Below are 24,680 nucleotides of genomic sequence, written 5' to 3'. Positions count from 1 at the left end.
TTTGCAGAACTCATTTGAACCTTCAGTTGAAGTATTCAGTGTGACCCCCGACCAGAATCGGCCTTGTGGACAGTGACAGAACCTGGTGACCTAAGCAGCATTTCTAGGCTCTATAACGGCAGCTCGTTCGTTTCTGAGACGCCGCCAGCATCAAATCAAGAAACGTTCCTCTCTCGCACCTCATCCACTCCTCCAATTACACACCAGCAGTCTTTAGTGCATTCTTGTACTTTTAACTTCTGCATTTCTTTCTGTCTTCCAGTAAACCCCCTGGCATTTCCAGGCTGCAAGATCTTGCATGTTTCCTCAGGCGTTGTTTTGCTTTTCTTTCCGTCGTCTCCGTCCTTTCTTTTTCTTTCTGTGAAACCGCAGTCCTGTGCTCGCCGCAGCACAGGAAAAATAAAAGCCACTCTCTTCTCTTTCCCATCTCGGAGAGCTGCTCCTTCTGCCAGCTCCATTAGAGAGTGAGATTCCTGAGTCTCCACAGGGATCTTTCCAGGACCAACTCTGCAGGAATGCTGGACTCATATTCCCCCTACACATACTCGCACACACACAGTCAAGACGTATACCGACACCGTAGCCTGCGATTGTAACATGGTCAGCTCACAATAATTAGGTCTTTTGGGCCTAATTAAAGGTGATGTGTTACATTTTCAGTGTTACACTACTTCTGTTCCAACATAAGATGTAGAGACAAGTATAAGTCATTTTTCAGTTGATTTCCCTGAAAAGTCCAACACAGTGGCACTGTTTATTTGAGCATCCTCCTGACCAGCACAACACAGCAACATTTACACCAGTCATCACGGAACAACATCAGTCACGTGAATCTGTTTGTCCGACCAATGGTATTATTTTAACAGTCTGTCTTGTGATGCTAGAGATCAAACTTCAGCGTTAAGAATCGCAAAAAAATACTATTATTAAATGGTTTAGAAAATTCACTATAAAAACAAACTCCTTTAAGAAAGACTGTAACACTTTACGATAAGGTTAAATTAGTTAAAGGGGTCATATAATGCTATTTTAAAAGCTCATTATTTTGTTTATTGGGTGTAATAGAATAGGTTAACATTTACTTTAATGTTCAAAAAACATTATTTTTCATATACTGTACATTATAGCAGTACCTCTATTACCAGAAAACGCGCTGATTTCTACAAAGCCCCTCCTTTCAAAAAGCCCCGAGTGATCTGATTGGCCAGCTGACCCAGTGCGTTGTGATTGGCCAAACACCTCAATCACATGTCAGATAATTTATGTGGTTCAGATAACAAAATATTTTGAGTTTCTGTTGATTAAACCAATCTCCTTCATTGTATTAACTTTTCTTTTTTTTTCATTTCAATGAACTTAAATTTGAAGACAACCAAGTTACTTACTTTTTAAAGTTAAACCGACAATAATTTTTTATATTGTTAAAATATATTATTGTTAAAAATGTATTTGTGTCCACTACCATTCAAACATTTGATTTTGCTGAAATAAGTCTCTTAAGCTCACCAACGCTGCATTTATTTATTTGAAAATACAGCAAAAACAGCAATATTGTGAAATATTATTACAATGTAAAATAACTGTTTTCTATTTTAATATATTTTAAAATATAATTTATTCCTATGATCAAAGCTGAATTTTCAGCATCATTACTCCAGTCTTTAGTGTCACATGGATCCTTCAGAAATGATGATTTGATGCTCAAGAAACGCATGATTATTATCAATATTGAAAACAGTTGTGCTGCTTCGTATATTTGTGGAAACTGTGATAAAAACATTTCTGATGAATAGAAAGTTAAAAAGAATAGCTTTTATTTAATTTAGAAATCTTTTGTAACATTATAAATGTCTTAATGTAACCTTAACCTAGATTAATAAATGCTGTAAAATAAGTGTGAATTGTTTGTTTGTGATAAGTACATTAGTTAGTTAACATTTGAACCTGAATGTAAAGTGTTACCAGAAAAATCTCAAAGCAAGAGTAATCGCTTTTAAGGTTAAAAGGAAAAATTATTGATGTTTTGTTCACAATCATGGTTTTTCCTTAAGAATTCTTTTGTGTTTTTGGTTCTTCAGATTCTTGTGTACGAGTCACAGCTAATCAGCAGGGGGTTTGGTATTCATTTGTGGCCCTTCTAAAGAAAAATCGTTTTTGTGTTCTTTTCAGTCCTGTTGATGTGATCTGGCCATTTGTGTTCATTTCGCTTTCATTTTCCCAAAACAAAACACACTCGCAGGCAATTGTAAACATATGCAGCAGAGCAGTTTATGGGAGATTGTTGTTGTTTCCATTAGCTGAACTGGCAGAGCTGTGAGCAGTGACCTATGGGAGTCTGTTCTGACAGCTCGGGTTATGTCTAATGTGTTACAGGAGTCAGCCACCGGCGGTGCCCACTCAACAGCCACACTGAGACGCACATGCCCACCTGCGAGAGCGCCAACAAGATCTGCTTAAAGTTTCAATAAGAAGACTTCACAAAGATTCACATCTTGTGGAAAACCATCAAAACAGATTCTGGTTTAAGCAAAACTCATCTCCAGATGGTCTTTTTGCAGTATGCTGTCATGCTGCAGAGGTTTGTTCCTGTTCTGTACATATGTTGATGTTTGCAATGTGAGTTTCATTCAGTTCTTTAACAAGCTTAAATAAAAAGGACGTTTGGACTTTGTAAAATACTGCGTGCTTAAGAATTCCAACACTTTCCTGTAGTTAGTGGACTTTACTAAAGCAAGCATCACTGTTGTTATTATTATTGCTCATAACTAGGGTTAGTGAACCAACCCTTAAGCCAACGTTTAAAACTTGAGTGTGTCATTTCTGACACCATTTGTGTTACAGACATGATTTGTATCTCAATTCATGCAGCTTGTAAAGGAGCCGCCCACAATAACCGCGCCGCTCTCGTTTTCTTCAAAAATGTGAAAAAACGAACATTAGTTTAGTCTAGTTTAGAACATTCTAACCTACAAGTACTCATAGATTTTGCACAGAATGCTTTAATTTGACAACTGTATTGCAATGTCACACAGACTATATATAAGCTCTTATTCTGTCAGTTATAAACGATACTTAAGAAAAGCCAACAAAGGCTTATTACTGTATGTTCTTTCAGTTGAACACTGGCAGAAATGTTTTGCTGACTGCTGCTGTGCTGTTCCAGATGAACAAAGAATGAACGCTGCAGCAAAGCCTGGGACTGATAGAGGACTGACATCTTGTGGTCAACAGTTTGTCCACAACAGTTTCAATAATTGTGTAAATGGATTTGCTATTACCTCCATTCAAATAAATCAATACAGTATATTTCAATGCAGTGTTTTAAAATTATAGCATTTTTAAAACCATTTAAACATTGTATTTTATTAACAATTTGGCAACATCATATAAATACTGTTAAATAAAAAACTCCCTTCTCCCATATATACCATTTGACTGAATATCACAAAACATGTCAGGATCAAACACCAAAATTATATATTTTTGCATGCTTATAAAAAGTAAGATTTCTAAATCTATTTATAGGACCATTAAGATTTTTGATCCTAAAAATGGGCTTCATCTCCTGGCAAAACATACATAAAATGCCACCACAACTCCTTGTAAATCCTATAAGTGTGCATAGGAATAAATAGAAGAACACTTGCAAATCATGTTTTAATGCAGCATTTCGTTCGTGCAATCTTCACCCGCCACCAAAACAATGACCGATGAAAGTCACATGACCGAAACGTTGCATTAAAATACAATTTGCGAGCTACAGCAGCGTGCGGGAATTATCTATTTGTGTTAGACTTTAAGTAAAACATAAATTCATATTTGATTTTTCTTTTCAAGTTGGTGATAAATGTGACCTGGATATGTTTTAATGAGGTTCAGTCATTTAATAGTTAAGTTTTATATTGGCAAAATGAGATGTAATTTCTCAATAACAGTTCTTCATCCCTGAGCTTAAACGGACAGTTCACCCACAAACAAAAATTCCTCCCTCATGCCAAAACCTGTGTGACTTTTCTTCAGTGGAACATAAAAGATACTCAAAATATCTTATTTTGTGTTCTACACAAGAAAGTCATACAGGTTTGGATCTACAAGAGAGTGAGTAGACGAGTTCATGTTTGGATATCAAAGTGCAAAAGACTCTCAAAAGCATTTAAAACAGTCTTAAAATCTTGTAGACGGTTTCAATTCAGGAATCGGGACAAGTCCTCTCTGATCTCTGCCTCGTCCCAAGGACCGTGGATATTGTCCTTGTGCCTCTGCAGGAGGACTAGTAACAGTGGACAGAGTAACGTTAATGTTAACAGCGCCAGAGAGAGAAGAAGTGCCCCCTCGGGCCACAGGCTCCCCAGACCCCCGACTCCAGCCAGACACACCAGCACCGCTGCCCACGGGAAGCTCCACTCCGCCTTGTCCCGCATGCGGTGCAGCAGGCAGGGCCAGAGAGCGAAAACCAGGAGGGCACAGCTCAGCATGGTGAAGGTATGCAGGGCGCCAGGCAGCCGGGACGCCAGGCACACCGACCCGAAGAGAGCCGCGTTGAGGGAAAGACTGCCCGGCGGACTGGGCTGAGCGTACGGGAAAGACACCAAGTGAGCCAGGAGCATCACGGCTGACATGGCGTACACCGTATCTGTACTAACCGACTCGGTCAGAGTCTTTAAAACGGGTGAGAACCCAAAGGTAAATGCCAGGAAGATAGTGGCGCTCTGCAGGTCGGCCAATCGCGTGCGCTCCCGAACACAAGCGCCTCCCAGGATCTCGTAGAGGCCGTAGCCCAGCAGAGCACAGCCCAGACAGACCCACAACACTAGGGATGGCTCCAGGTCTCCCTGCTCCATGTAAGACCATAATGTGAGGAAGACAGCCACGCAGGACACCTGCTGTGCGATGAGCCCCGTCTCACGCACTACTGTCCAGTAACGGTACTGACGGACTCGGATGTTGCGCCGCAGCTCCTCCAGAAAACGCCGGTCCACGTAATTGTCTGGGAAAGGCTGGCGTTCATACAGCACTTTACGCCACGGGACTGCAGGAGCTCCAGGGCCACTGTCTGCCCCCATCGCCTGTCAAAACAGACCATACACAACCCCTCGTCACTACATACTGTACATCTATCAGGGTAAAGAGAGCGAGGAACTATATTTGTTGGACTTAAAGCTGTTGTCTGATCAATATGAAAACATATACTAGATATATACTACATATACATGACTATACTATACAAGTTTATTCAAATAAAAAACAGGCCATATCATTGTTAAACACATTGTTTTAATATATATTTAAGACTTTGCAATATATTAAAGGCTTTAAAATAATACTAAAATATGTAAAAGCAATTTATAACAAAGATAAAAAACAAATCAAACTTGAGAAGAGTTACATATTGCAAGTAATTTAGAGTTTTTAGGAATTCCTTTTTCAGCTGCTTTAATGAGTGAAATAAACTTTTCAAATAATTGTTAAATGCCACAAATAAATTTAAGAAATCAACAATTTTGTAAATAAAATGTACGTATTTATAAAGGAAAAAAATAAATTAGGTAATAAAGTATTATTGCCTACTGTGAAATCATATCATCATTAAACACACACACACATAATCAACCTCTTTGTTCGGCTCTAGACTTTACCTAAATAAATACCAAAATATATAAAAAGCAAATTATAACAAATGAAACTAAACTTTTAGCGTTTAGGCATTCCTTTTTATCAGCTTCTTTAAGGATTGAAATAAAATGTTCAAATAATTTTTAAAATGCCACTAGACCTGGAGCAACACTAACAAATATCCAACTGCGTTAATAAAACTGACTTACAATCAAAATATTATTAACGTTACGCAAAAATTCAACCTTTGTTCGTCTTTACTCTGCGTGAGACCACAGTCTATGCGTGAGACTGACAGCTTCCCACGTCAATCTGAATCTTGTCAACAACAGATTCGACTTACAGCCATCATACAATAGCTAACGCTAGTATGTAATTCATAGCGAACATATACTTGATAAAATGAAAATAATTGTAATATCTTACAGAATCAGCAGGATTTTCTCTCTTGACCCACTGCTGTCACGCCATCACACACCCGGAAGTGAGGAACCACAAAAACATAAGACCGCTGGTAGTGTTCGCTGAAGAGCGCCACCTGCAGGCCTCGTTTACTCACATCCTCCAACTGTCTTCTCAAAGCGTGGGATTTTAACGTAAGAGTTAGTGAAAGGATGTTTTATTCATTCTCACACTTGTAATCAGTGTGAAATGGCCAGTCGTTCAATCACACAGAACAAATGGACTTTTAGAGCATTTATTTATCACGAGTGGATCATTGTTTTTTGGGGTCCTTATCATCAAAAAGTTTGAAAACCCTTGAATCAGGCGGTTGCGGGGAAAGATAATTCATATTTCTCATATTTTGTTTTAATGTTAACGTTTAATGTTAAATAAATGTTATAATGTGAATAAGTCTGGATAATATTTAAATAATAGAGCCTTTAAAGACACAAATACATGTTCAAAATATTTGATACATACTGCACTATAATTTATAGCAGACTCACTGTAGACCATTTCGGTGAGTTTAAATGGGTTATTAATATAACAATTCATTAGCATAATTTAATTACAATTCAAATCGTACTTGAGTTGAACTTACCTGTCTATAATCTATGATCAATCTATGTAAGAAAAAAACTTACAGTAACATCAGGCTATGACAATCTTTTTTTTTTTTTTTTCAGATAATGTTATAAAAAATATATATAAATATAGCCAGCTCTACAAGCAGCCAGCAGGTGGCGAAATACGATTAGAAATTGATTACTGAAAGTCGAAAAGGTTTTCTGCGAAACCGTGCTCAAAAACAAGCATGTTTCCAATAGTCAAACATAAATTCACATAATTAATTAGGCCGTTTTATTCAACCAGGAAGTATAAATGTTGAACTGGTCATTAGTATATAAACTAAAAAGCAGTCCAACTATGATAACCCCAGAAATAAAGCACAGAAGATAGTTTAATTCAAGCAAAAGAAGAGCAGTAAACTTCATTTACTAGTACCGTGAGACTGAGCAAATCCCCACAGGATCAGTGACTCTCAGCAGAAGATGGCTCAAGCGTCTCGAGACAACACAATAGCCATTAAAATACTGTTTTAAATCAAGCACATTCACCAAGGAAGAGAAACTTCATACCATTTTCGAGAAAAAAATAAATAATTTCGTGTAACCAGGAACGAATACATGCGATTGAACACGTAATTTCCATAAAAGTTCAAAAGTGTGTTTTTACGGTGAAAATAATTTTATTTTACAATTATCAACTATTAATTCATAAATATCATTAGGCCTACGGTTTAAAGAGTGTCACCACGTGACATTTCACAACCTGAACTAACGTTATAAAAAGGTCATATCAAATATTCTTGACCTTGACATACTATACAGTCACGAGAGTCTAGTAGTCCTCTCAATGACATCATTTATTGTTTTATGTTTTTTTTCTGCAAATTGGTCATATTACATAACATGATTTGTTTATATATATTTTTCGGTGAATACATTTTTTCATAAAAAAAAAAAAAAAGGATTATGCAAAACTACTTCAAGGGTTAGTTCACCCAAAAATTAAAATTATCTCATCATTTACTCACCCTCAAGTGTTTCCAAACCTGTATGAATTTCTTTCTTGTTGAACACAAAAGAAGATATTTTGATTAATATTTTACTATATTTCCATAGTATTTTTTTCCCTTCTATGGAAGTCAATGGCTACTGTCAACTGTCTGGTTACCAACATTCTTCAAAATATCTTCTTTTGTGTTCAACAACTTGAGGGCGAGCAAATGATGACAATTTAAATTTTTGGGTGAACTATCCCTTTAAGGTTTTCTTTTCGAGAATTTCATTCTTTTAATGTGGTCTTTTTCTTCATTATGACATCAGGACAGTTTTTTCACTTCGACAAAAAAAAAAAAAAAAATTCAATAAAAAGAAAAAAATAAGAGGTGTATTCAAGCTGTTGTATGAATTGCATTTTTAATGTATATTGCAATAAATTAATGGACCTGGACAAAACAATTAGCGCCATTAAAATGTGTTAAGAAGAAGGTCACCGCATCTGTCTATTGGGTCTGTCTAACTTCACATGATTATCAGTAACAGATGGGTAAAGCAAACATGGACATGGGTGTGCCCATGGGTAACATTTAAAACAATCGGACATTAATACGGCTCATGAACGCTTTACAATGGTTTAATTTCAAAATACTTCGCTATTTTTTTACAAAAGTATGAAACCTGCTGCATATCAGTGTATCCTTATCAGTGCCTGGAAGATTTCAGTAACTACCCGTGATACAGTGAACTATAAAACATGGTGCCATACAAAAACACAAAACTATTAGTTCTCGGATAGTCTAAGAACACATTTTTAAAACATAAAACATCATGAAGTCGTGTTCCTGGCAAGATCTGTCACATAGCAGCAGTTTAGAGATCAACTTCAATCTCTCATTTTATCGGCTGTGTCAAGCAGAAAATGATTGTCTTCACCGCAACAAGGCAAGAGGGATAAAAGAGTGGAGGAGGAGAGACTCCAGCTATCATCAGTCCAAGGACACTTTGATGGGATGAAACAGAGGATGGAGATTAATATTAAGGGAGAGAGAGAGAGCGATAGATCGAGGTGTGCCTGTGTGTTTCCAGTCAGTAGCAGCAACAGTGGAGGCTATGTGTTTATTTTCCTGTTGTCATTGAAGAGGCTGCGCAGCAAGTAGACCTGTATGCCAGACACGATCACCATGAGGAAAAGGTTGGTGCACGACCACATGTTGACTCGATCGTAGTTGCTCTCTTGCAGGTTTCGGTCACGGGCTTCAAATGCTCTCAGCAATGTCTGGATCTGAAGACTCTTTCCCAGTCGAGATTTCACGCTGTTGATGGTGTCCTGCAAACAAAGACACGCTCAAAATGTAAATCTTACATAACATGCACTAACCTTCAAAAGTTTGAGGTCGGTAAGACCTCCTTCCCGAGAGCTTACTCTGCTCTGACTGGTCAGATGGCCCGATCTGTTGTGATTGGTCTACTGCTTACAGCACGTGTCAGAAACTAAATGCCCTATTATCATATCTGAATTTCAGCGCTTGATACACAGTGATACAAACAGTAATGATGGGGTCAGTTTTATTCCAGCATGATACCTCATCCTTTTGAAGAGCATCTAAGTGGATTCGCAGCGCTGAAAACAGCGTCTTCTCAACATGTCGACAACATGAGCCAAATTCTTGAGCCATGAGCCAATGAAGACAGGCTGGTATTGTGCAAATATGTTACAAACCTACATAGGTTTGAGAAGGAAGACGGACTGGAATTACTGACAACTTGTTTCAGGCAGTTCAGAATCGGTTCTTTCTTTTGGATGACAATTGTTTATTGTGCGCTTTGATCTTTGAAACTTTGCAGAACTTTTACATTCACAAACAGCTATATTACGCTTTTTCGGATATTACCTTTAATGTTCAACAAGGCTAAATTCTCACAATTTAATATAACCGTTTTCTAATTTCATGTTTTAAAATGATAATTAATTCCTGTGATGGCAAATCAGAATTTTCAGCATCATTACTCCAGTCTTCAGTGTCACATGATCCTTCAGAAATGATTCTTATATGATGATTTGCTGCTCAAGAAACATTTATTATTATTATAAATGTTCCAAACAGCTGCTTCATATTTTGGGAAACCCCTGAATCCTGAATATTTTTCAGGATTCTTTGATAAACAGAAAGTTCAAGAGAACAGCATTTATTTGAGATAGACATCTTTTGTAACCTTATAAGTTCAGAGTGTCTCTGTGTATTTTGGAGGACGAAGAGTAGAAAATACAGTATTCTCAACAATTAAACCTCAAATAACTTTATCACGTCTTCAGGGTTCAAAGAAAAATAACCAACAGCCGAGACATAAAGAGTCCCACACAAAGGTCTAAGGAGAAATAGAGTCGATAAAATCTCTGCTATGAAACAATGGCAGGTACTCAAACACTTTGACCCAATAGTAACACACAATTTCCTGCACAGATGTGATTTTAATTAGAAAACTTCCTGTTGCTTCCTGAAATGGCTTGTTAACATAGAATCAGTTTATGTACACTACTTTCAAGAAAAACAGCAAAGTACTTGTACTTGTTAATATTAGCTAGTGGCCTCTGGTGCTTCTCATCCTTGTGAGGCTACGTCACACGTCTTCCCTCCCGACACTAAGGTACTATTTAAAACTTATTGGAAAAAAACTCTGTATTAAAAATCTTTATATTAGCTGGCTTTCTGTTAATAAAATGCAGTGAATGACAGTCATCTGTGGTCTCCCAGTATCTTATCTCAATGGCAGTTTAGTGCTAATTAATTTATACCAAAACAAAATAATATATATGCATTCTTTTTCCGAAAACATTTTTTTTGTCTTACATTTCATAATGAACTCAGACAAGCTCAAAGCCGACACAATTGGATTGGGTGTAAAGGATTGTGGGTAATTGGAGGACATGAAGGATACACTTGATGCATCCTTCACAACGAGCTGAATGAAGGACACGAAACGAAGGCTGCCTTTTAAAGAATCCTTCAAATTGATGAGATGGCCTTCGGTGGCGCTTGATGACGTGGCAGCCGAGGTATGCAGCCTTACTAGGACGCAGTCTTCCGTTTGAGAAGCACACAGTCATGTCATTCATGACACAATGTGTCAGGGTCACATTGACACCACCTGTGGCTGCACTGCATGCTGGTAGTTGGCATGCCTTGTCTGGTTATTTACATTGCTTCCGTTCAAACAAATGTCACCTTTAACAGACAGAGCGACTGCTGGCATATGGTAATTAAAACCTGAGTATTCAAGCCCGAATAATGATGGCTGTGAATAGGAAATAAATTATTCCACTGACTTGGAAAAAAAATTGGATTTAACCACACTTGTAAGTGCATTCCAAGAATGTCTGTGACACATTCATTAACTGAATAATATTCCATGTTCAATTCCTGCTAATCCACATTCCATGACAACAGTTTGGGAATTTGTTTGAAAACTACCACACCTTTTGACCAATGAAAAAAGACTGCCCTGACAAAGACCAATTTCTAGCTAAATATTGTAGGTTGAGCATAACTACAAAAATTATTTTAGTTATATAATTTATTTTTAAAGATTTTATTAAATTCTTTTCCAGAGAGGTATACAAATATTACAAGCTAAATTATATACTGTTCAAAAGTTTAGGGTCAGTAAGATTTTTTTGAAAGAAGTCTTTTATTCTCAGCAAGGCTGCATTTATTTGATAAGAAATACAGAGAAACAGTAATATTGTGAAATATTATTTTAATTTTAAAATATATATTTTTTTCTATTTGAATATATTTTAAAATGTCATTTATTCCTGTGATCAACGCTGAATTTTCATCATCATTACAGTCTTCAGTGTCACATGATCCTTCAGAAATCATTCTAATATGATGATTTGATGCTCAAGAAACATTTATTATTATTATCATCAAAGTAACTGTGCTACCACAAATATTTTTGTGGAAACTGTGGTAAATTTTTAGTTCTTCTTAAAGAACAGTGTTTATTATAAATTACTTCTGATCAATTTCATGCATTCTTGCTGAATAAAATTGAAATAATTGAAATAATTAATTTGTGTGTATATATTATATTATATATATATATATATATATATATATATATATATATATATATATATATATATATGTATACACACACACACATATATATACGTTTTTTTTTATTATATTTATTTATATTTATTTATTTATATACATATACATATATATATATATATATATATATATATATATATATATATATATATATATATATATATAAAAAACAACACGTACTAACCCCAAACTTTTGACCGACATTGAGACCCTCTCGTTTAAAAAAAAGTTTGTTTGACACGTCATTCTTACCATGATATCCTCGAGCTTCATATCCAGAAGATCTGCTCCCTGAACGTACGCTTTCCAGTCCTCCGATTCCTCGCCGTCACCCATATTGTCCAAAATCAACTCAAAGAAGATGACTTTCTCAGAAACAGCACTGAATGTGTTATCAAAGCAGAACATGTAGTCTCCCTCTTCTGTTTCCACTCTGACACACAAAAAGCAAAAGCACGGTTAATCGGGCAGTCGAACGTCAAGCATATGACTAAACTGTGATTGGAGGTAAAACTTACGTATGAACCCCATCAGATTTTCTGTAGTCGGAGGCTACGACGTGACCGCTGGGCGAGTGCAAGTGGAAGTCCACATCTAGACTGGCTCCATCCAGAACCTACACAAAGACACATAGATTTCCATTAATGATGAGTCAACATAAGGATCTGCTGATTCTGCCCTCACAACATGAAGGTTTGAGCCTACCATGGGCAAGTTACAGAATCAATACGCAAGTCTACAGACAGTCACAGTCCTTTTGGTACTTTTCCTTCCTTTCCTCCAAAAATGACCTTTAGCTCCATTGTGTCACTTCTCCAACTTCTGTATTGTGTCACAACTTCAAGTCCAATTTTCATAATGCAGCATACTTTATTGCATTAGATCATGTTTGAAAGAGAATGTTTTGCAACCAGCTATATATGGTTTAGAATAGTTTAGAATAATAAAAAAACCACATGTTATTTTGCTGTACTAAAAAGTATATTTACTTCAACTGTTTAAATGAATTAAAAACTTTAGTTATTTTATTTTAATTTAATTGTCACATAATGTTGCCTCCAAACTTTAAAGGTTACGGTGGTTTAAATTCAAAATGGCTTTCTAAAACATTAAGAAATGTAATTCACTTTCTAAATCTCTTGACTTTAAAGTTACCTTGATATTTTTGTGAGACTTTAAGCTGTACTGATTTGTTGATGAATACAACAATTACACCAATATATAAAAAAATTAAGCTAAAAAAAAATGTCTCTTTATTATCCTGGAGACACTTATTTGTCATTGACGCGCTATATCTCATATCGATTCATATCTAGTTTACACTGCTTTATTGATACCACAACAAGAATGTGGGCAGTACCCACAATTTACAATGTCTTGCAATATGATCAATGTCAGCTTTCCTCAAGCTGAATCAGAATGAGATATTCAGAGGTACCTGGTACTCGATCTCCAGCGAAGCGTCTTTCTTCATACCCTGGAAGAAGCACTCTTTGCGTCCGGCGGGCAGAGTGAAGGTAAAATCACTGTCCAGAGACTGAGAGAAAGCGCTTATCACAGACACACACAACGATAAACATACCACACACACTCTCAACAACTCTATACTCCACCGCATCTTCCTACACTTCTAATACTTTAACAACAACCGATGAAAGTTGTTCTTGAATAAACTTCAGCAGCTGCTCGTGAGTTGGGACAGCTCACCAAACGAGTTGGGAATTCTGTAACTTGAGGACCCCGCCTCATAAAAGTAGAAATGTTTTTAAAAAAGTCTAAATCTGCCAGCAGAAGTACCTTCTCTTTTTAAGAGAAATTTAAAAAACAATAAAATTAAGGAAAACGTGTTTTATGAGAACGTATTAAATATTTATACACACGTACAACGTCCGCTGGCATATTACGCGACGCCATGGAATTTTGCATTATGGGAAATGTAGTCTTTTACGTAGAATGTAGTTCTGCTCCACAGTACTTTCTAGTAGTGATGGGAAGTTGGACTAATGTCCGCGAACCGGTTCTTTCGAACAGTTCATTTCAAAGAGACGGGTTTTGTCTTCTTTTTTATTCAGAGTATAATAATTTTCCCATGCATGACGATAATAACACAGTAATTTAATAACAATAAACGTAGAAAAGGAGAAAAGAAAATGCCAGGGGAATATAAAAATACACAAAGACTAAAATTCAAAATAGGTTATATAAAAAAAATACATAAAAATATGCTGCGGTTTTGTGAATCTCGATTAATCGATTTGGCAGCACTAATTATCTAAAATACTGGTGAAGAGCCAAAAGTGTTGCTTCTAAAACTTTCTTTGGGTGGCTGGCACACAATTTATTGGGTTTTCTTTAAACCTTAAAATGAATTATTAAAACAAAGTTGATGATTTTATATATAAAAAAGAGTTAACAATTTTGCAGTTATGCGAATTAAAGTGTTTATAAAGTTGAAGAATTGATCCGCTCACACTCATGAGAGATCATTCTCATGTAAACCCCAAAAGAACTGAACATTTAAGCAGTTAAATATAACAAAGTAGCTCAATTATTCTCCCACATGAGTTTTTTTTATTTATTTATTTATTTTTTATTGCATTTTCAAAATTACAGAGTTTGATCGAGTTATCTGGCATTGTTTCACATCTCTTATCACTGAGGTGACGCGTCTGATGACAAAACTTCCAACTCAGCTAGACTTCGAGGAGTGGGCGGGGTCAACACAATGCTCGATGCCCATTGGCTGAGGAGAGGGCAGCAGGAGCAGTGAGCGCTGGGCACCGGAGCAACAGCAGCTTATACGCTCATTACGCAGGCGGAGCCAGTCGGGCAGACAGCGCGTCTCAACGGGGGGTTCCACACAGAAACTGACCAAAGTGTTTGTTCTGTACCTCGAACACACCCCCCTTACCTTTATACAGTTGTAAACAATTAGCATTATTAGCTAGTCTTGGCCCCTGTCGTCAGTATTAGAGGAGAATAGATAAAAAAAGCGAGGATGTTGGTCCCCGCGGGAAGATAATGAAGAAGCTGCGCGTGTTGTTGCTGTGCGCCGTTTTAGTTCTCCTGTGCTGGTGAGTCAAAATATTATCTTTATTGAAGTTGTATTATAATGCCTCTACCTGTAAAGCTGAGCAATAAAAACACCAATACTTTGACAACGACATCATTTACCACTCTGTCTCTCATGATAGCTTCATGCTAGATGCTAACGTTAGTTGAGTAGCTTTAGGTTAGATGTGGGATGTGTTTATAAGCTTTTTGTCATACGAATTTAAATATTATGAGTCAAATACTGTTTTCTCACTCATATATTTGTATGGAATTGCTTGCACCTCATTCAGAAATGTGCTGTCAGGCTGTTGAAAGTAGCACTGGACCACCAGCTGTCCAGTGTGGATGTTTATTGTGGATGTATGTATGGTACACAGTGTACAGAAAACACTCAACGCCCACCGTGCATTTCTAGGCTTCCCACTTATGTATGTGAGCACTTAATAATTTAAGTTATGTTTTATGTATTTTTTTCCCTTCAGTTTAAAGGCTTTGTTGAACAGCTTAACGGTGGCTGATATAAAGTGTTGAATTTTGCAGACAGCACTTTTTTTTTTAAATAGCCATTGTCATTAATTTCGGTAAGTTTTTGTCTGTCAATCTCAGTATGCAGAAACTTGATAGTAGCTGTTTTCCGCTTAGATTGCATTTATTCTAAAGTAATAGGTACTGTCCAATTGGCTGGACTGCTATAGCCTAAATTTGCTCTGACCACAGAAGCAAACTTTTACGTTAGCTTATGATATTTTGAGAATGTTTAATGCATTCAAATATGTGTATATCTATGATGAACTTAGCTTTTCCTGCGCCCACTATCTTTGCCAGGCTGATGTGGCATCATCCACGGTGGACAGGTGGTGGATTAGGGTTGGTCATATGTTGACTAAGCACACAGGGTGCTGACGCAGGTCACAGTACATATCTGGTGTGAGACGCAAGAAACAATTGCACCCTAGTGCCTGCCAGCCATCCTATCGGACGGGCTGATATGCGAACTCGCTATTTTCATATCAGCTGATTACATAGCTTGTCTTACTCTCCTTATGCACAGCAGTTGATGTCTTAGAATTGTGAGCTGTAAAGATGTTCGCTTTCAATGTAACCTTTTAAATATAGGTAGATTTTTAAAATTGCGTGGTTGGTTGGATGTTTGCCCGTATGAAATGCCAGTATGAAAAAAAAACACACACAGTGAGTTGCATAAGAATTGCACCACATGTGCACAAACTCACAGCTTGAATACCTTGTGTTATTGTTAATTGGCACACTTTGCTAGCTTTGGTTACTTCATTATGGTTTATTGATGTTTGCATGGTTTTCAGAAGCGAGCAACCTGGTTAAAGCGCAAAATCAATGTAAAACAACAGGTACACCCATTTTACTTTTGTAATTTGGCATTTTTCCTAAAGAGAATATTCAGCAGGAAAAAAGGTTGGCTGGAGATTTATATAATTGATCTGTTTGGGTTGTGAAAAGTGGCCATTACATACAAGAAACATAAGGGCTTTGCAGCGTCATCCGAAAAATCTAGTTGCTTCAGATTGTGAATACAAACAGTAGTTTCATATGGAATAACATGCACAGATGGAGCGTGCACAATAGCGGCCTTTGGGAAAGTAAGAGTCTTTGGGAAGTTCAAGTAATTTTAAAACACATTTCTGCTTCAAATAAGTAATAGATTTGAAAGGCCATTCATGAACAGAAACAAGGCACAGAAACATGGAAGGTGAATTCAGGGCAGGAGGACCAAAAAAATCAACATCCATGATTTGAGAATATTTTATGGGAGAGGTGATGTATCTTAGAGCCAGGTAATTTGCATGACCTGTCAAACTATCGCTGCGGCAAATCAGAACGGCATTCACACAGAACGTGGTTTTGTGGTTATAAAGACGCAGGTAAAAAGTTGAATTTCTTTTATCTTGAATGTTGCATAGAACACTGTGTCATGCACAAGATGCTGCAAAAGATGCACAACACGAGCGCAACGGTTAAAGACATCCTCCTGTAGCTTGCAACTTTGGCTGCAACATAGCTAGTGAGTCAATAATAGATGTTTAGAGGGGCATGTGTAGAGCGGGCCAAATAGTAGAGAACCCATGTCTACTGTTGCACTAATGTTGTCATCTTTCAGCGTTTAGGACGCAGAATAGACCTTTTGTGTAGTTGCATAATTACAAAAACAGTCAGAACATTCTGTTTCTATTTTTTAACCAAACAGTCTAATTCATGTAAGAAATGGATCAGTTCTTTACTGCAAAAACTGCATCACAAGGAAAGCTTGCAACTCTTTCCTGTACAAGACAGTTGGTTTAAATGAATTTCCAGTTCAATCAGATTTGCTGTATTTACACTGCATATCATGTGATCTCTCATTTGAATGATCATATATGCGGTTGTGGGTGGGTGAGCATAATGGTGTCAGTTTTCCACTTTATGCTCAGGGAATATCTGATCACAAATGCCTGGGTTTTCAGTGGCTGATGACTTTCAGTGTTTGAGTTTTGTTTATTCACGTTTGTCCACAATGCAAAAAAGTTCAAATCTTTCTGTTGTATACCGAATATTAAAGTGTCAGAGCTGTTTGTGTTTTTCCAGATATACAGTATTTCGTAAAATGAATGCTGGGTGGGTGCCGAACCCCACATTAGCCGAATAGAGCATTGTATAGAATCTTTTTACTGTAGATCCACACTTTAAAATAGGCATCCACTTTTCCTCAAACCATTTCTCTGTAGTGCTCCTGTTTCTACAAAGCTAAAGCACATACACACAACACCTCCTTTTGAAAATGCAAAGTTGAAAGAAAAAAGTTGCACAGAATCAACTCTGCTAACAAACACACTGTTTTAATGGTTGATCTTGACCTACAGTTTGATTTCAGAAAGAAGACAAATGAGAGCACTCCTTAGATGTGTCTCCTGTCCTGCTCTCTTTAGTCTTTATGTTGGCACATCGATAATTGTTTTCAATGTTCACTGGAATGACAGCCGATAAACGGTGAGGGTAAAAAAAAATCAGAAAGAGAGGGAATAAAGTTAAAATAGTGTGAGAAGCACACAACCTGCAGTTATGGTGCTGCTTTGACACACATTCAGATCCACAGCCAGAGGCTCTTCTCTACTGCTTACTTTTTCTCTTTCTTTTCCTCCTCCTGCCCATTTCCTTCTTTCATTCTTATAATAGCTGAGAATGTGGCATACTGTTGTGACGTCTTCCTCCACGCCTCCTGCAACAAAACCAACAGGCTCATATGCAGGCCTTCAATTCTTTGTGAGACATAAACAACTGTCACCTTTCTCAGAAATATTATACTAATAATAACTAATTTTACCTTTACACGGCATCTTGAAAATGCAATGCTCAAAGCTCTCGAAAGTTGCATTGCGAAAAACGATTGACCTCCATGTGAGCTGCGGGGCTTTAAAGGGGATGAATTTAAATACTAATTGGCTTGTTCATTACTAGTCGTGACCCATCCCTTGAGATATTTGACCTGCTAAACATGTCCCACTCTAAACTGCCCATCACCCACCTTGCCACCCTTTGCTACTGGGTTCATCTTCTCACTTGGCCTTGAGACCATACAAAGCATACTTGTGCATAGGGCTGTTTGTCATGGTGCAAATGAAAAAAAAAAAAGTTGCATTCATAATATCATTATGTAACTTCCTTTTTGAACTCGGGTGTGATATGAATCCCCCCCCCCCCCATGATAATTGAACAACTCAACCAAAAAAAAACAGCCCTGAAGCTGACATGCTGAGCATTTTAAGATTTTATCTTTCTGAATGTGAGCACTGCAGCTCTGTCTGGATAAAAACAAACCCTTCTTGGCCCCCATTGTGGGCACTGACATAGCATTACCATAGGAAAGGGGCCCATGTTCCCTATATGACTGAGTACACACAGTGTGCTGTAATGTCAAACCTGCAGAAAAACACAGCGCCTCTATGATGACCGTACACTGGCTTTCTGAGACTGTATTGATTTCTGTCATATATTGATTAATGATCAGTGAATTTACTATTTAACTGCTGCTTAAAACATGGCAATGTCATCATATGGCATGTCAACCTTTCCTCTATAGGGAGCAGTTATGTTCAGTCTTCACAGCAGCTTGTAAGTGTGGACTGACATTTCATCGAGTGCTGCAGTGATGTCGTATTTTTGTAGGCCAATCCAGAAGTAGCATCACCCTGGTTCCATCAACAAAAGTCTGATTGGTGTTTTTCATTGGCTTTCGGTGCCACTGCTCTTAAATGTTAGCCTGGATTATCGGTATCAGCTAAAATGTTTCATTTTAGTGCATCTCTGATGTTCCCATAATATTCTAATAAAAAATAATGATACATCTGCATGAGAGTACACCTGCATATGGTGATGTTTATGTTTGACACCTCTGCTTTGCATGATGGAGGTAAAGGAAATGCAGTTTTACACTGAGATATGTGTGTATGTGTTTCGTGTTAATCTTACGCTTCTTATGGTGTGATGATATCACTCTCAAAGTCTCATGCATGCCTTCCCAAATAATGTTAATTTTGCAGCTTATGTGAGCCATTTGTACCTTCAGACAGTTTCTCATTGTTGCAGCTGGATCTGCATGGCACATAGCAGCAGGAGGCTGGTAATTATTTAGAGGGATAATACTTTTAGCCTGAGCCCCGAGTAGTAAGCGATGACGTTATATAATAGAGTATTAGATAAGAAGGATTGAATTAGGAAGGCAGCCGGTCTGCCAGCCCCTGTGCTTTGTTTGCTGGTCTGTCATGTTATCGTGCCTGCTAGCAGTAGCTTCATTGATTAATGCTAGTAACATTGTATAATCATTAGGGCTGCACGATATTGAAGAAAAATGCGATAACTCATTAAATAATGTGATATTCGATATGCGATACGATTATACGATTAAGTTTATTTTACGATTGTTTAAAATAAACTTAAATTATATTTAAAATATCTTTAAAATTATATAAACTACATATGTTTTTCACATTCTTTTTGTGACGAACCACATCCCTACAACTTCTGACAGTGAACAGCAGTGTTTTACTGTAGCATAAGAAGTGTTATTTTAACATGTCAGTGTAAACCACAGAGTTTAGGGTTTCAGGAAGGCCTACATTAGGTTTATTAAACAACATAAACTGGATGTGAGCACTGCAGCTCTGTCAAGTAATTTGTCTGGATAAAAACAAACCCTTCTTGGCCCCCATTGTGGTATATATCGCGATATATACATTTGCGATATTTCGATAATTTCAATATATTGTGCAGCCCTAATAATCATAGAGTAGCCTAACTTGGATGTGAACTCACTGATCTATGCATATCAAATATTTGCTTTTATGGATGTTTTTTAAGTAAAATTATTTGTTTCTCATCCAACCGGTTCCTATTATGTACCCTGAAGACATCCGTTCACACAAGAACAACAGAACTGCATGTTGTAACAGTTAATGTCTCTTAGTAATAGCGTCAGTTAACGTCTCTTAGAGTTTTCAGTTCATGTAATAAGTGAACATAAAAATCCCCTCTAAAGCTGTGGTGAAAAGGAATGGCAATAGATCTTTTCTTCTTTATTGACGTCCATCCGAGTGTAATGGATTATCGGAAAAGGAAAATATTATAGGCCTGGGCTATTAATGATTTTGAAGTATTCTAAATGGGCGTCTTCAAAAAACACGCCCAAATCATCTAAGTGCTTTCCATACAACTTTTCCATTACGGTCTCTCGTCACTCTCAGCAAACGTATGATCTTTGAGCAATGCCAAGTGTGCCATCCCTAACACCTTTGTAAACACAATAAACAGCTTTAAATAGTATACCCATATTACAGACCTCTCATAAGCCAGCTGTACAAAAATGAATCTGTGTTGTAATAAAGAAAACTGTAATACAGCTTTTCTTACTCTTTCACTGTCTATGAGAAAATACATTAATGATATTAATCTCATTATAAAATTTCATCTTAACATGAGGCCACACAGATTTTTTTTGCAATGAGTTTTAGTTGTTCTTATTGTTCCGTATTATTTCCAATTTAGTATAATTTTTAGTACGAATGTTGTTCGTGAATGGTTATTTGTGAAAATGTTCGTACATAGACTTCATACACAAATTTATGAGATTGCAAAATGCTATGATTATGTTGTTATGTGGTTCTAGTCAAGTCATTTATATACAGCCTTATACAATACAGGTTTTCAAAGCAGTTTCATGTTAATAAACAGGAAGATAACAGTATTAAAGTTCTTCTATTATTATACAAATTCAATTACAGCTGTAAAGCAGCTCTAAAAAAACAACAGTGGTCTTTGGTCTCTGTCAGATTCTGGCTCGAGTCCTTTCTTTAGTGTAAGTCTATACACTCATGCAGAACTGTAAGGTTGTTTGGGAGCTTGCAAGTAGAGTTCGCTCCACTCATGCACCGACAACCAAGCAGTCATGCTTTCAGTAGGGGGTGTGTTTATATATGCATGTGCAAGTTAAAAAGCCATTAGTGCTGTCTCTTACATAAGTCATGTCTTTTGGGCCCTAGTTGTCATACAAGCCTAACTGTTTTTAGCATGTGGATGGGTAAGAAATATCTGTGTTCTGATAGCCTGACTCAGGGGGAGGAAGAATGACTCTGAACATACCTCAGGCTGATATGGTGACGGGGGGTTGGTGTGTTTGGGAGATGTGCAAGGCCAAAGATCTTGTACTGCGTCAGAGAGGCTATGTTTTTGCAGAAAAATCTAAGGTTGTGTTTTTAGATTTGGATTTGTTATCTTCGTCCCTTTTTGTCTCACTTGTCTGGTATTTTCACTGGAAGAACGTTTTCTGATTCTTCAAGAATTTCAAAAGAAAAGTGCAGTGTCACAGCGTGTAATGTTAATCCGTATAGCTTGCAGCAGTAAGAGGAATCCCCCCGCCCCGCGCTAACCAGCTTCCTGTTTGAGCTGCGTCATAGCTTGATGATGGAACCATTTATGATTAATTGTGACAACATAAGCTGCATATTGATTCAGCACGTCACTAATTTAAGCAGTTGAATTTGTTTTATGAACTTTTAAGCCTAAATCGCCATTGACCTGATCTTGTAGCTATGGATCGATAATCTGTGTGCTCAATATTTTTGAATGAAATTCACCCTTTTCTAGTTCGGTTTTGTTATCGGATCTCTAAAGGCGGCATCCAACAGTGTGCATTGAACTGGAAACAAGTGATCAGAGCATAAAGATGTCAAGTAATTTTCTTATAAAACAACTTTGCATTATTGTTATTTTTATTATTAAATAATTATGTAATTATGTAATTTATTATTATTCATACATAAAAATAACTTTTTGGTTACAGTCTAATCATAAGTCGTTGTGTCAAAAAGCATAAATAGGACAACTAAAACTGGTTTTAGATTTTGGTTATTGGATATTTAAACAGAAGTAATCTGTATTGGTAGTGACAAAAACAACATTAGTAGAACAATTTCTACTAAACCTATAACCAAAAAGCAATCCTGACGAGATGATGGGTTGTATATGTTTTCAGTGTATATGATTTCAGTATTGAACTACACATAATGTGACCGTACATTCATTTACTTTCAGAGATTTTGTGGTACATATTTACTAAATAATCCTGAGTAAAACAACCCTGTTGGCTGTTGCAAACATGGCATATTACCTCCTGCTGTCACGCACACTATTTTCCACGTATTGATTCTCACTTCCTTGTCTTGTTTGTGCCTTGGTTTTTAAGCAGACATTGATTTAAAGACTACAGAGTAATCCACTGACAATTTTATCCTGAGATTTGGAGCCAAATTACATGGGGGTAAAATGACTTAAGAAATGACTCATCTCTATTTATGCTTCTCTTTCTTCAGAAACAAAATCAAAAATTTGAGCTGGGGAAGTTTCTGAAAATTGGTTGATTTGACATGACCCTGTATCATTTGGACTAGCTTGTTTTAATTAACAATTTTTTTAATATTGTAACAGCTGGCAGAGAAGACCCTTTTCCTTGTGCGAAATGCGTGTAATTGAATACAGATTTTATTGAATGACATATTCATTCACTGATGAAAAATGTCTGGACATTGGGCAAACACTCCTAATTGTTGAAGAATCCTATATCAAATGAGGCACTGAATTAATGTGTTTTAAATCTTTGGCTCGAGAGGCTGAGAAGGAAAATTGGGTTATGTTTAATTAAACGGTGGGTTTTCACAGACTTGGACAAACACATTTGGCTGGCTCTCACACTGGCTCTCTTTTATCTTGCCTGTTCTCATTTGGTTTCTCATTTTTAGAGGCAGACAGGTCCATTATTGCTGCGTCTCTCTCTGTCTTTGTATTTCTCTTTCCTGTCTCTCTGCCTGTGTAAGCAGTTAGATTAGATCCTGTCAAGCGAATGGGAACGTCTGAACTTGTCGCTTGGGAAACAAGCGGATTGAGTGGACCAAGCCAGACAGAGGCTGTCCCCAAATCATCACTGGAGCCACGTCAACTTATAACACCAATGTTTTCCTTCTCATCTCTGAATAAAAACCCCACACCTGCTCTGTAATTAAAAGATAGGAAGAGAGAACCGAACAGGGTATTTTTGGTAAGCAGAAGTAATGAAACAAAAGTTTTGGTTTAGTCTTTCAGATTCAAGAGAGCTCAATGAGAATCTCTGAGTTTGAATAGTGATATTTTGCGGACTGAAAGTTCTCTGTGTGGAAGACAAAATAAAAATATCTGGCAAACTGTATAAGATAAATAACACGTGTGAATATACTGTATGTGAAGTACACTTTAGTCAGTGGGGCTGGACAGTTAATTTTATTTTTACTTTTTGGCTAAAATGAAACATTTTGCATCTTTTAATATGCATGCAACATAAATTTAGTCTCAAAAGCAAAATACTGTATATTTTAAGGTGTAAAACAGTACAACATTTTAAATGGACTGAGCTTCTGTTTGCCCTAGCCTTGTTTTTGATCACATCAACTATAGTTATCTAGTCTGGCAGCTTCTAAGTTTACGGTATTGTGGTTGTCTTCCTATAGCCCATCCCCCACTTCTTCTTTCTTTCTATCCTACACATACAGACATTCTCCACCCCCTCCTCAGATTGTGTACTAGGACATTTTGTTCTAGCTAATTGTAAAAAAAGCAGAAAAACCAGCCCCTGATCTAATCTGAGTGTTGAAAGTTTAAATTCATGTTTACATTTATACACCCATAGATTTACTGAAAGGTCATAAAAAGTCAGTGAGTGGTTAACGTTGTGCTGCATCCATTAAAGAATACATGTTCAGTCTCTAAGTGATCTACATTTTTAATGACTGTATGTTGGTTGGCTGAGATGTTTGCAGTAGGAACTCACACACTCTTTCTTCCTGCAAATCAACTGCTTTCCCATTCCCAATATTCCTTAAGCCACTGATCTTGCTTTCAACCTTCTGTTTTCTTACCTAATAGTTGTTCCTAAATCCTGGCACTAATACTTCATGCTTTTAGGAGCCCTTCCAAGTAATTCTTTTTTAAATCGGCTGCCTTTAGGGTGTGTACACACACAGTTTGGGTAGATTAAAACCAACTTTGGTACGATTGCTCTATTAGTGCGGTTCATTTGAATAAGTGTGAACACTGCCATATGAACCTTACCTTGGTACCAAACAAACTTCCAAACGAACTCTGGTCTGTTGCATTCATATTTCAGTCGATCTGAACCAAAGACATCAAAAAGAACCAAAAACAGGACGTGATGTCACAAAATTGCACGTTGCCCATTACAGTTTGGTACAGGCATTGGTAGGGCTGTCGTGACAGCTGCAATATTGTAATACTGACATAAGGGTGTGCGAATGAAGACATTTTTAGGTGAACTAACCCTTTAAAGTTCAGGAAT

At 37.0% G+C, this 24,680-nt stretch overlaps 4 protein-coding genes across 15 annotated transcripts in view; 2 read left to right on the top strand and 2 right to left on the bottom strand.

The window, feature by feature from the left end:
- Positions 1-2,725, top strand: part of dnm3a (dynamin 3a) — a 51,542-nt gene extending 48,817 nt beyond the window's left edge. For all 3 annotated transcript variants that reach the window (XR_014603480.1, XM_084092064.1, XM_084092063.1), the window contains one exon: positions 2,374-2,725. Coding sequence is in view for 2 of the 3 variants with exons in the window: in XM_084092064.1 (XP_083948190.1) it covers positions 2,374-2,413 (40 nt within the window). In the remaining variant the exon portion in view is untranslated. The remainder of the gene's footprint in view (positions 1-2,373) is intronic.
- A 675-nt stretch (positions 2,726-3,400) lies between these two features.
- On the bottom strand, positions 3,401-6,149 carry pigc (phosphatidylinositol glycan anchor biosynthesis, class C). The gene is made up of 2 exons (XM_084092071.1): positions 6,040-6,149; positions 3,401-5,066 (listed from the first exon to the last, which is right to left on the bottom strand). Exon 2 carries the CDS (start codon positions 5,061-5,063, stop codon positions 4,185-4,187), a length of 879 nt encoding a protein of 292 aa, XP_083948197.1. The 5' UTR covers positions 5,064-5,066; positions 6,040-6,149; the 3' UTR covers positions 3,401-4,184.
- Positions 6,150-8,022: 1,873 nt separating this feature from the next.
- tmed5 (transmembrane p24 trafficking protein 5) lies at positions 8,023-13,669 on the bottom strand. Its single transcript, XM_084090944.1, has 4 exons — positions 13,179-13,669; positions 12,259-12,356; positions 11,993-12,173; positions 8,023-8,949 (listed from the first exon to the last, which is right to left on the bottom strand). The coding sequence occupies exons 1-4, from the start codon at positions 13,356-13,358 to the stop codon at positions 8,731-8,733; spliced, it is 678 nt and encodes a 225-aa protein (XP_083947070.1). The 5' UTR covers positions 13,359-13,669; the 3' UTR covers positions 8,023-8,730.
- An 871-nt stretch (positions 13,670-14,540) lies between these two features.
- Positions 14,541-24,680, top strand: part of suco (SUN domain containing ossification factor) — a 51,197-nt gene continuing 41,057 nt past the window's right edge. For all 10 annotated transcript variants that reach the window (XM_084090604.1, XM_084090603.1, XM_084090600.1 and 7 more), the window contains exon 1: positions 14,541-14,814. In XM_084090604.1, the coding sequence (XP_083946730.1) occupies positions 14,762-14,814 (53 nt within the window). In that variant the 5' untranslated portion in view covers positions 14,541-14,761. The remainder of the gene's footprint in view (positions 14,815-24,680) is intronic.

Source organism: Abramis brama, assembly GCF_963993115.1.
Source record: "Abramis brama genome assembly, chromosome: 18".
NCBI classification, from domain to species: domain Eukaryota; kingdom Metazoa; phylum Chordata; class Actinopteri; order Cypriniformes; family Leuciscidae; genus Abramis; species Abramis brama.
This window is presented reverse-complemented; position numbering and strand designations above follow the sequence as displayed.